The following is a 13,513-nucleotide window of genomic DNA, read 5'->3' as shown; positions in this document are numbered from 1 at the left end:
CATGCCATTACTGACTGAGTCTGACTCTTATTAATTAAAATCCACTGCATACACTACCAGCAAATAAGGATCTTTAAATAAACCAAGGCTTAGAATACACCCAAAGTAGTAATGTATTCCCTATTACAATTTATTCTTACCTGTAAAGTTGTTAAGAGTGGCTGGCTTATTTTAGTGTTTCGTAAATCGTGATTGTAGTTAGGCCTTGGCTCTGACAATACTTCGACAAAAACATTTTTCGGAAAGCAATAATGAGCTAGAAACTCAATTTTTAATAATTTAAAAGATTCTGACCTATCGTGTTGTATTATTTATCTTATTAAAGTAGGTAAAAAGCGTTTACTTCTCAATTTATTTCCCGAGCTCTATGCAAATAGTATGCATACTACAATCCGCCATTGTTTTCATGAGCTTTTCGGCGGCTAGCGACTGCCGTAGACCTCTCGCAAAATAAACAGAACGTATTCCTGTTATTTTTGCGATCGATATGTCTCTGCACATCAATTTGGCGCGAAGCTCGCGATTTTCCGAAACCACGCCCCCTTTCTGTTAATTTAGCGAGGAATCGCTATTTTGCGATGCTTAACAACGTCCAGGGCTGGGCTTAGAGGTCACGCGGCCCCGGGCGAATTGCATGGGCGAAACTGAGAGTAGCGGCCTTCAGGTATAGACATCCCTATGGTAAAATTTTAGAGGACCTGAACGACCGCCCGGCTCGCCCCCCCCCCCCCCTAAGCACGGCCCTGACAACGTCTCTGCACCGGGCCGATTACTTTGGTGAGAAACACACGGAATGTTATCCTTATAATGCCAAATATTACACTTTCGGTGTATTCCCTTAGCAATATTATTCCATTTTACATATTTCCCAGAAATTACACAATTATTTACAAACTTTAAGCGGAATAATACTAAGTCTGACAACTCATTCTGCATTTCAACATTTGTTTCTGGTTCAGTTTGCTAACCTTAAAGTTCCTGGGCTATTGGCGATTTTTCCATAACATGGTGGTAATCTTAGGGTTGCCATCAGTGTTTCTTTCAGGCTTCCCCTTTTTCCGACGCCACTGGATACCGGCACCCCCGGAGGTCTGGAAACCCCCCCCCCCGAAGAAAATTTTCTGAAAGACTAAGTGGAAACGGAACCGAACCGAAAAGTAGTAGAGACCTAACCGTACCGAACCGAACCGAGAACCAAAATAAAAATTGCGGTCAAAACTGTTAACTTTTACTATTTTTATTCAGTTAATGCTTAAAAATTATCACCACTTCTTTCTTCTGTTGTTCTTGAAGTAGTAATTATAAATTATGGGAACTCATTTTCGGAATGTCTAAATCGAAAAGTGAAACTAACTCGCGCAGCTATTTTTGCTTATTTCTTAATTTCCACATATTTGGAAGTAACGTAGAACATACGACGAAATAAACCTAAAAAGCTTGGACAAAATTAAATTAAGTTATTTCTACATTCAACGGTTTTTTCGTCCAATTATAGTTTAGTGTCAGTAAACTCGCTCCCGGTGCCGTTTGAGCTAAGTATGCCACTTTTGAGCCCTTTAATTCAGCGCCATGGATTAATTATACATGTAGTATGAAACACAAAAACGCATGTGATACTTTCGAAAAGTATTCGATTCTACGTGGAAACGGAACCGAACCGACGTGACTTCGGTTTCAATGTCTCGGAACCGGAACCGAACCGACGTGACCTTGGTTTAAATTTCTTGGAACCAGAACCGAACCGAACCGGGAATTTCGGTTCGTTTCGGTTCCGGTTCCTTCGATTCTAAACTGCAACCCTATGTAATTCTAAAATAGTAAAGGACTATAGTAAGTATAATTTGAAATCGTCTGCCGCTAATCAGGAAGCCTTTAACACCTTTGACTAGTCAATTGACCAAATTTAAAATGGCGTTTTTGAGTGCGACATTGCAACAACATGTATATGATTTGGGCGAAAAACCTTATTTACCTACTTTTTTACACAAACCATGGCGATTTATTTTCTCACGTAAAATTAACTTTAAGAGCTCGGTCAATTATGTTTCGAACCGAACAAAACGTTTACGGGTAAATTACCCCCAGGGCCAAATATTTGGGAGGAGCATTGCCCCCTGGTTACAATAAATTGGTGTAAGTGTAAACGTTTCTTATGCCCCCCCCCCCCTAGTTAAGTGGATCGTAACGATCGACAAAAGTACAACACTATCGGCCTAAAAACAACGTTCACGGATGTACTGCAGCCGTCGTTTCAAATCGCCGAATGGAAAGTCTTCCGACTCATTCGCAAGTTTGTATGAAGGCCAAATAGTTATGACAATACCAATTTTAGGTATACCAACTTGATTTACCATGACGTAATATCTAAGAGAAAATAGGGATTTATCGACAGCACAAAGTGTACTTTGAAGGTTTTAGAATATGCCCAATCCAAAGATAATATAAACCTCGTACCCCAGATTCGAAATAAATGCCTCGTGCGTAATCAATAGCGTTTACCTACTTCCTGCCGGAACCCAGAAAAAATTAGCTTCATAGTTACCATGGTAACCAACAATGGATAAGATCACGGCCAACTGTGTTGACGCGCTGTTCGCGCAACAGCGTTTCATTATAGTTAGACTTGATAGGACAATACAAAAGCCGATGGTGGCCCATTTTTCGGAAATGGGTAAAGTCTTCGTTACAAAACCATAAATCAGAAAGCTTTAGAATTCGAATCTAGGGTACGGAGTTCTATATTATCTTTGGCCCTACCACCTCGTCATTGAAACCTTATTCACCGGTAGGTGGTATACATTTTTTTTTTCAATATCGTGAAACTTTATTAAATGTTTCTGAAATTTACAACATAAAGTGTTATCTATTGAATAAATAAGCCCAGCCTTCTAGGTTGAGAGTATCGGAGAAAAATGACCTGACCTATCAAATTGAGAGGGCAGTCACTTAAGTAATCAGGTGTACAAATCGTAGGTAATCACGGTAAATCGCTTAAAAAATCACCGAATTCACGGATAAATTGTAATAAATCACTGGAAATCACAGAGAAATCAGTGGAAATCAACGAATCAGGTGTACAAAGATTTGACGAGTGACTACCCCCTCGCCCTGTAGTTTCATATAAAAACACATTTCGAGTAGAACTATGGCGATGGCAAAGAATGTAGTCATTCTCCCGAGAGTTGAAATAAATATGTTGAGGCGATTTTTAGCATTGCTTCCAATCCCTATCATGCTCAAAGAGTAAGTTTATTTGTAGAGTAGCCCCACAACGTTGTCATTGAAACTTTTGGTAGACCACCTACCGATGGAAAAAGGTTTTCAAAATAATGAAACGTTGTTAAATTTACAAAATAAGGTACTCCTTATTGAATAAATATGCTCAGAGTTCTAGGGAAAATAATTTAGTAAAGCTAGTAGTGGGTAAAAATCCACTTCGCTGACTGAATTTTCATTTTCCACTTCAATCTGTTTCAAACCGATAGTTTCGTTTGGAAAACCTAGCCTAGCTTAAAAATTTCACGATCGCTAGTAGCGGAACTTTACTGTACAAAACGTTAATTGCGCTCCGCTGAAACTGATGTCCGAGTGAATCGTACTAAACGTATAATCCTAAGATAGATTTTATATTGTATAAAATGTCGAATTAATCTATAGGCTTATATTGAATAAGCATTGAGCCAATTTGGCTCCCAAACTGTTGGTGTCGGGGGAATGATGACTCCCCCTACGCCAACCAGTGTCCCTTTAGTAATGCGAAATATACTTAAAGAAAAATATTGTTGGCTTATTATCAAATCAAATCAAATTTATTGCTGTTAGTATAATCATAATTTTTTGTTAGATATTTGGGCTAAGTCAACAATGTGACTTGTGAGCCCTACATTGGTTAACATATTAGTTTTATCCCTTAAACTATTCGCTGGTCGAGTATTTGGGGGATTCCAAGCTTGTACATTTGTAGCCCAGTACTTCTTGGAATTTCCCGGTGAGGGAAGGGCCCATTCTCTCACCGCGAGTCCTCTATCTGCAGATGTTTTGTTTTGTTCTCTGCTGTGGGTAGAGAGGTAAGCCATCGTTTTTGACCGGCTGCTCCCCTTCCCCTCTTACTTTTCTATCGTACATCCAGATTCCCAAGGCCAGTTGAAAGATTGCTAAATGATTTACCATTTGTTTAGGCCTATCTCAAAGACAAGAACTATTTGAGCGGTATTTCCAAATCTCCCCCCCCCCCTTTATGTTACTGCGTAGTGTGTGCTTTGGTGGAGTGTGCGTAAATCATAGGCGAATTTCGATTGGGAAACCGACGCTCGGAAGGACTAGGTGAAAAAGGTGGTTGGGACACTGTCCCCGAAAAACCCGCGAAAATGAATCTGTTGATGTCAGGAGGGACGCTGGATATAAAAACGCGGTGCATCGCAAAAAGAAGAGAGTTGCTTGGACCATCATCTCTGGCATGAGAACGCAAACTTTCAACGGGAGAAAAAGTAAAACGTGAAGTCGCGACCGGACCTGACCGGACTAAGCCCGTAGTAATGGACTCCCTTTTCAGGATACCATATTCGCGCCAGTGAATTTGTCCGCTACCGCTCACCCGATATTCATCCCAGGAGCAGCACCGTGCGACCGATCACCCACCACAAAACATTGAGTAGCAAAACAGAAGTTGCAACTCCGCTTCTTTGTTTATTTTATTATTTATTCCTTTTGTATATAGTACTTAATAATAACTGATCTTACCTTAATTGTCGCGAGCACTGGCCAGCATTTTTTTTATTTGTTAGTTTCTTTTGTTTTATCTTTTAAGTTAGTTTATTATTCTTTTTTAGGGTTAGTATGTTTTTTTTAATTTAAAATTAATATTTTAGTTCTTTGGCATTCTTGAAACTGACTTGGTAATTTCTACGTAAGGACACTCAAAATTCCCCTACACATTATTGTTACACAAAATTCCCCTAGACATTAAGTTTAGTTGTTATGAGAAAATAAAAAAACTCTAGACAACCAGTTAGTTGTAGGACCCTCGCTAGCCCGATCATAGCAGTTAAGCGAGCACCCCGGGCAATTAATTATTTGTAGCAGAGTGGCTCATGGTGATGGTTAGGCTGTCCGTCGATAGGCTTACCCGATCAGTGGTTATCTAGACTCACCCAAATGTACGCTACACTTTCCTTAAAAGCGGTAATCATAGTAACGCTTCGTCCGAACTTATAGGCCTAACACGTGTTCGTTTCTCTTCTTATGGGTGTGGCTCTCTTCTTATGTTTATTACGTCCTACGCAACATCCTCCGCCGTGTCAATCTCTTCTGTGATTGTGGGGAAAAATATTTGAGGCCTTGGAAAGCGCGGGGGCTGGAAAGACCATGTGTTCATGGCGCTCATCACGTGACCGATACATAGGAAGACCGTTGGCCCAAAATATCGCCATTTAAAAATAGTCACAAAACTTTTGGCGGGAAAGGATAGATGGTGAGACAGAAAGAGTCCAGTAGGTTAGGGTCGCAGAAGAAGACCTGGAAGGGGCGTAAGTTAATCCTAGAAGTACCGAAAGCCTCGCCTAGAGTTTGTAACCACTACCCGCTCGATCTGCAATCTTCCCACGGTAGACTTTGCACCTTTCGGGCTGTTCACAAATTACGTATCGCGGTAGGGGGGAGAGGGGGTTTGTGCAAGCGTTACTAATTGTTACGGGGGGGGGGGGGGGTTCACTAAAATGTTACGTAACACATATTATTTTTAATATCGTAGAATAAAATTTTCATAACTTTCAGAAACAGTCGTAATTATTAAAAACATAAGCATTTTCATTCGTTTACTCACGTTTAAAAGAATTTCATATGACCTTGATCTACAGTGTCGCCTATTTTCCCCCGCTCGGGATGGACAAAAGTGCGAGAACGATTAGTCTGGATCTACCACGTGAATTTTAAAGTTCAGTTTGCATTGATTTTTCATTGTTGAAAATGGACAAAAGCGCTCTATTTACGTCCCTCATATCTGCTTACGGAAAAGCGTTCCCCGATAAGACACCACAATAAAACCCATGGGTGGGTATAAAGTGTTGCATAAAAATACAGTTGTCATTTCAAGTTTAAATTACAAACAATAAAATTTAGTACCTGATCTTATTGTACTTTATTACCAGTATATTAGTTGTTACGTACTATAATAATATAAGGGGGGGGGGTCGATATTTGTTACGTAATTTGAGAAGAGGGGTCTATCCATTTGTTACTTTTTGTTACGAGGGGGAGGGGGGGGAGTCTAAAAAGTGGTTTTTCTGCGTTACGTAATTTGTGAACAGCCCCTTTGTCTTCGTTCCTCAGTCATCACACTTACTCTTTGGCGACATCGAAACTACTCCACTACCGCCTTCTTTTTCAAGTCTGTATAAAACCTGCAGACGCCAACACTGAACATCCCGTGTATTGTGGTGATGTGCCAGTCATTTACTTTAGAACTTCCGGCTATACCGATTTCAACACCCCCCTCGCGTTCCCAATAATGGCAATGTAGTAAGGTGGTGCCTAGCTGATTATTATTATAATTATTATTATGTGTATTTTTTTACTCGTAATTCATAAATGCAAAAAATAAAAACTTACACAAACTAGAGAAATTCGAAAAAACGTTTTTACACGTTTTGACTAGTAAGTAGTACACCATGATATCAGCCGCAGGTGTAATCCATGCGAGCTAAGCCACTAGGTGTCCTAAAACCGAAAACTGGTTGCCACTTAGACGCACTCTTGGGTTGGCACAATTTTGCCAAGGGTGGAAAAAACTAGATTTTTTCAGCGGTTTTTTCCACCTATTGTTTTCCTGTTAAAAACCGTGTGGAAAATCTTACTTCCATGGTTTTCCACCTCTTGTGGCAAAATTCAATAAAAAATAAATAATAAAAGCAGTATATTCTTTTCCAATTTTTCCGGTTTTTACCAGTTTTTCCCACATGTCCCGACAAAAACCTGTTTTTGTCGGGTTTTTGCTAACCCTGGCACTCTAGGCTCTTCAATATTTATGACAATAATTTCAAATTGTAATGATTGGAAGAATATAAAGAAACTTATATATCCGCCATGTTTAAATTCTCTCAGAACAGAGACTCACCGTAAACTATGAAATTAGGGTACTTTAGATAAGATTAGCAACAAATACATTGTAAAAACAGCTCATTTCTTACGCCGCAATAGCTTCATCTTCCATTGCAGTGTAAATGCAGCGTAAGATCCAGTCATATTAAAAATTGCACCTATAGAAAACTGAAAATTAAAATTTTAAAACACTCTGTAAAATTTACCCGTTCTTCGTCTATGGTAAAATAAGGGACAATTATCAGAAAACTTAAGTTATAAAGAACGTTTAAAAACGAAAATGATAAATTTTCAGTATCATCAGAGACAATATTTGAACCCACAACCTTTCAAACAACATAGATGGCCAGTTAAGAGAAGTCTATGGTGCCGAGAAAAAGATCTGAAATGGAAAATAATCTTAGATCTACGGACCCGAGCACCATCTAAATGACAGTTATCTAATTAACAATTTTAAATCCACACCGAACTCCATAACTATTGTTAGGCGAGTAATGATGTGAATGGAAACTTAAGAAAACTGAGTTAAAAGTAATGAAAAATACCGTTAGTACAAGAACAAACGTTAATTATATGTTTGGGAAACAAAATTATGCTAAATCAAAACTCATGAATCACGGTATTCGCATTTTTATTTCCAAACAGATTGTACAGTGTAGCTAAATACACATCAAATTGATATTTATGAAAAAAATCTATAAAATTTAGATTTGGACCAAATTATCCTGTATTTCTTGTAACGACTACTCATCCGGATGTCTATCGTTGGACAGACTATACTCTAGTGGAAAAATAGAGCCAAAAAAGAAATATTATAATATATTATTACGTGTATAATTTATTAATGAAACTTGAACAACTATAATTGTCTATTTTACAGTTTTATGTGTGAATGACACAATGTTCTGCGTGTTCTTAACTCCGCCACCGATAATAAAGTTTACCAACGTTCGCATTTTCGACTGAATGGGTTGGTGTATAACTGCCAAACTACTCACGTTATAAATTATACTCGGAATTCGCTCGATTAATCAGTAATTGATAAAACAATTTGTTATCGAAAGATAAAGTGATGGGAATATAACCTCGTGGTTATTGTTAATATTAATTTCAAATAAAAGAAATATTATGTTCGCCCTGTTAGTTTTTGCTAGACTGCTAGTTTCATTGAACCTGGTCACAGGTAAATTTAATTAACGGTGTCATGGAGAAAATATTGTTCATAATTAAAATGTGAATTTCACGGAATTTAAAGTTTAGTCTGTGGAAAATTATAAACTTAGAATAGCTATGTTTTTGTTCGATTTTGGATATGGCCGAAAGTTAAATCAAAACACTTCTGCTACTTTACATTATAATTTTATAACATGCATTGAAAACATGTGGTCAGAGATGATCCAATAGCCATCACGAGTTTGAAATTTAAGGAAAAAACTTATTTCTAGACTAATTATTTAAGAATAATGTAAATATCGATCATACACCAAAAAAGTGTTTGATTTAAAATAAATTCCTAAAAGAACTCCAAAACAAAAAGTTTTAAACGTTGGCACAATAAATGTTGAATAATAAAGTTTCATAATATTCCTTGTTCTATCGACTAATTGGATTTAGCTAGTTAAATTAGCTTATTTAAGATTAACAAACTCAACACTGCTGATGTTATAAATATAACGTCACGTCAAAATTCAATTTACACGTAATACGGTGGAATTCTCTCAATTATTGTAATCAATAATTGATAAAGCATTTTATCGGACAAATGCAATAACCAAAATATCGAGAGATAGAGTGATGAGAATATAACCGCATGGTCATTGCTAATATTCAGCTCAAATAAGACACGCAAAATGTTCGCCCTCCTAGTTTTTGCTCTGCTAGTTTCATTAGACCTCGCCACAGGTAAGTTTAATTTACGCTTTCCTTGAGAGAAAAAAAGTATTCACGAAATTGAACGTTTTGTAGTTTTTTGTACTTGTATTTTAGAGGAACATGTATTCTAAATTTCCTTTTAAACAGGACAAATTAAAACGGGAAAAGCATGCGATTCGCAACAGCCTCAACTACTTGTGCTCAAGAGCAAGGAGGAAGTTGGCATTCTCCAGAGCCATGTAGATCCCGAAACGGGTCTTTACCCACCATTATCTAATTGCAGTTGGTTGATTCAAGCACCCAAAGGAGAGGTAACTATCCACCCTCTATTCCGTTAAGCGACACATTCATCATCATTATCGCGCGACCTATCCAACTATAGGAATCTATGTCAAACTAATTACGTTGTTAATTTAACGTTCTCTTTTTTCTCTGGCTAGAGGATAAAACTTCACTTTCTAGAGTTCGAAGTTGAATCCGCCTTAGACTGCGGGATGGACGTGCTGTTGGTGTACGATGGTCAAGGAACGAACCCGAGCGCCGCACTCTGCGGTCGAAATATCCCTAACGATTTCGTTTCAACAACCGAGATGGTTAGACTGGTTTTCTTCAGTGATAAAATTAGACAATTTAAAGGCTTCAAATTACAAAGCTCAGTTCTCGTGACCAAAGGTGAAGAAATTCGGGGCGTTTCCGTCTCTTTGAGAAACTTTAAGAAAACTGCTCTAAAATTTCTTCTTCCAAATTAGAGCCTTGCTCGGACAAAGAAATAACTTGCAAAAACGAAAAATGCGTTCCAAGAAGTAAAGTTTGTGACAAAAAGGTATAATTATATACTATGTGTCAGATAATTAAAAGAAGTTATTTCCAAATAGAAGAGATAACCTTTAGAGTTTTATGGTTGTAGAGCTTTCCCTAAAATATTTTGCGTTATATTTAGGAAAATAAATTCAAACAGAATGAACAAATGTTACTTGAAGAACTTTATCTAATTTAGGTTGATAAGAATCACACGTTCCCATTTTCTATTTGGAAAACATACCTTCAATACAAGAAAGCAATACTAATTTTAGGATTATTTCAAGGATGACTGTAAAGATGGCACCGACGAGGAAAACTGCGGTATGAATATAAGAATTGATTAAATTGAGAACCGAACATATTAAGAACCATTTCAGGTTTCAAGCGTAAAAATGTGAAATGTGGTAAACCAACAATCGAGGCCGATTTGTCGAGCGAGCGAATCGTGGGCGGTGGTCCGGCCATTCCCGGAAGCTGGCCTTGGCAAATCTCTCTGCGCCTTCTGTCCGAAGAACCGTACGGCCACCGCTGCGGAGGTTCTCTGATTAACCAAGATTGGCTGCTAACGGCAGCGCACTGTTTTAATAAGTACGCCTGGAAAAAATTGCTAAGATAACAAAACTGATATTTTTGTTTTAACGGTTGTAGCGAACGCAACAAAACCGCGTGGGCGATCAAGATTGGGAAATACAACAAAATTGATCCTGATCCGATGGAACGAACGAGATACTTGGATCAATTAATTATACACCCCGAATACGTTTCTCCTTTCGAGGTTAGATTCACTTTTCACAGTAAAGGTTGTTTTCACTTGGGCAAAAATACACTACGGCGAGAGTCGACGCCAGGGGCTAAAATAAGGATATTTTAGAAATGCCAAAAAGAAATAATAATAACGGTGAGCGAGCCACTATATACAAACCAAACACCCAAATCATAATTTAAATGAGCTATAAAATCAGTTGGAACCTTGGAATTATTTTATTTTTAACAACTTGTTGAATAGAACAACTAAAGCTGCATACAGAAGGTAGTAGGTGCAATTATTTTAGTTTTGGCGATAAATTCACGATTAATAGCACTAGCCAAATCCGATTTTAGAACTGTCGAAAACTGCCAGAACTGCCAACTATTTTAGGCGCTGGTCGACGCAAAGAAATGTATTTGGTTTAACGGAGATATTAAAAGTCTATGCTCACCGTCACGGCGTTTTTTCCCTATTTTCGGCCTTAGCCACTAAGACTAATACTTCTTGGCCTTGACGCACCCCGTCGTGGCGTTTTTAAACCCAAGTTAAAACCAGCCTTAATGCTCTTTCACTATCATCAACTTATGGTTAATTTCGTAAATCTTTTCCATTTGGTTTTCACAAACGACAGCGCAGAAACGTTCAGAATAAAGAGTACGATATCGCTTTAATACGAATGAACGCCCCGGTTACCATGAGCGAATGGGCTCAGCCAATCTGTCTGCCCAATTTCAAGCCCACCAAGAAAGGCTTGGAGTTTCAAGTGACCGGTTGGGGAGAGACCTTTGGCACGGGCCATGAAACGGTGCTAAAACAAGCCACAGTTCCCTTGGTACCTACTCAACTTTGCCGACAGTTATACGAGAACCGATACGAAATAACGGATACGATGATATGCGCTGGATACGAAACGGGTGGAGTTGACGCTTGCAAAGTACGTTGTTCAATCTCATTACGTCGACTAAAGCCAAAAAATACCTACTTTAAAAAACGTTCTGATAAATCCGAACAACCGTATTTCAAACATTTCTCGTCTTTAGCTATACGTGCTAATTTTACAAAATTTACTCAATCTTAAGGCGGTATATTGGATTGAAGTTAAAATTAATATATGACTGAGAATTGCTAAAAGCCTCGCTTCTCAACAGGGCGACAGTGGAGGACCTTTAGTCAGCCAAAAAGGGAAGAAATGGTACTTGGTAGGAATAGTCTCTTTCGGAGGGGACTGTGGTTCGGCCAACCAGCCCGGCGTTTACACTAACGTCCGGAGCTTTGTCAAATGGATTGAGAAAACAATAAAGAAGTACAAATAACCACGAAACATCTATTTATATTAATTTTAATACAATTATTGCCGAGTCGAATTTGTTACTATTTTAAATATTAATTAAAGTCTATATTTGCATGACTATGACTAAATACGTGAACACCATTCCTACAGTGGTCAAACCGAAGGCTCGGTCTATGTAATAGAAGCCGAACCCAGTTAAGCAACATCTGGTGGAAAAAACCGATTTTAGAGTCAGGTCGTACTGGACGTAGAGCTCCTGGAAATCGGATGGAATCTCTGAAGCTTTCTCCGACAACCGGCAGCAAAGACTCTTGTAAGCCTCATCAATGCGCGCCGAACTGAACAAGACTGTCCCGTAGATGGTCGTGTAAAACAAAGAATCAACCGCCAGAGCGTAGGGAGAGATTCGGTTGAAGTTGCTCAGTTTTATCCTTCTCGAGGTGAGTATGGTGTAGGCGACGGACTCCGAGATCCACAAGAAGAGAGGCAGCGAGAATCGGCTCTCGACGGATCTGAACTCGGCCAGTAGGCTCTTGAATTCTCGGTCCAAAACTCGAAATTGGTTCAAGGATAGAACGGATCGTTTGTAACTGACGGCCCTGATTTCGTCGACCATGTCCATCACCCTCTCAAAGGCGCCATTCAGTTTACCGCACGCTTTCAAGAACGCAGTGAACTGTATGGCGGTGACCAGGAAGAGAAAGTTATAGTTACCCCAGTCTAAAGCAATCAAACCCTTGGCCGTCACTTCGGGAATATGATGTCGCGTCAAGTTAAAGTTGTATATGGAATAGGTGAAGTACACTTGTAGATTTTCCTTGGACAGCCATTCCACGATCCGGTAAGTACGGTAGATAAACGCCGCGCTGGACACGACCCAGATGCCAATATATCCCGGGAAGCAATGCTTACTCGACTCCACAGTCCACCTTGAAATTGGCGTTAGCGAGTTCTTCGAAAAATTCGGATTACGCACGATGCGAATCCAGTGTGTAATGATGGCTACGCTAAAGGTTTTAATGACGTAACTGATTCCGGAGAAAATAGTCCCGGAGAAATCGTCTTTGTTGTGCAAGTTAATCACGATGTTCACGAACACGTGCACAGCGTAGAGATACAAGTAGATCACGAACAGAACGAGAAAAATTCTGGTGAAGATTCGCATGGCAGCTTTTGCGACATTCGCCAATATTCAAATGTAGGCCAATTCACCAAATTGTAATAACAACTGGCAAGTATCGATTTTAGAAATAGCCACCTTTAAGACACCATCGATTAACTATTTCAACTGTCTATAGTTTAATAAGAAAAGTTATATCAGTCATAAATAAGTTATTACTTATGTAGTCTTCGGACACCGAGGACAATTTATATCCGTTTATTTTTCAGATATATTTGACGTGGCGTGGGTACTACGTTCAACATCAATAGCTACGCAGTAAATATAATCATTTTTTATTCCCGCTAGTTTAGGACTTGAAAACAAAACATATGCGTTATTTTCCCGAGAGAAAACATTGTGGTTTTCTTAGCAACGTACTTTTTAATTCCATATCAATAAAAAGCCAAAAGGTTTTTAGCACCTATCAGTTTGACAACACCCACATTGTTTTGGCCATCCCGTCACTGCAAAATATTTAAAATTAACACTGACCTCGCATTTTAAGAATTATTAACTCAAGCTCGCGATGGAACAATTCCTTCTT

At 38.7% G+C, this 13,513-nt stretch overlaps 1 protein-coding gene across 1 annotated transcript; it reads left to right on the top strand.

Moving 5' to 3' along the window:
- The first annotated feature begins 8,926 nt into the window (after window positions 1–8,926).
- LOC149948062 (prostasin-like) lies at window positions 8,927–11,924 on the top strand. Its single transcript, XM_090171615.1, has 9 exons — window positions 8,927–8,997; window positions 9,115–9,278; window positions 9,408–9,639; window positions 9,717–9,790; window positions 10,053–10,089; window positions 10,146–10,356; window positions 10,417–10,543; window positions 11,148–11,450; window positions 11,665–11,924. The coding sequence occupies exons 1-9, from the start codon at window positions 8,946–8,948 to the stop codon at window positions 11,827–11,829; spliced, it is 1,365 nt and encodes a 454-aa protein (XP_090027741.1). The 5' UTR covers window positions 8,927–8,945; the 3' UTR covers window positions 11,830–11,924.
- The last annotated feature ends 1,589 nt before the right edge of the window (window positions 11,925–13,513 follow it).

The sequence above is a fragment of the Leiobunum rupestre genome, chromosome 4, assembly GCF_980474605.1.
Source record: "Leiobunum rupestre chromosome 4, qqLeiRupe1.1.hap1, whole genome shotgun sequence".
NCBI classification, from domain to species: domain Eukaryota; kingdom Metazoa; phylum Arthropoda; class Arachnida; order Opiliones; family Sclerosomatidae; genus Leiobunum; species Leiobunum rupestre.
Note: the sequence above shows the minus strand (reverse complement) of the source record. Positions and strands in the feature narration are given on the sequence as shown.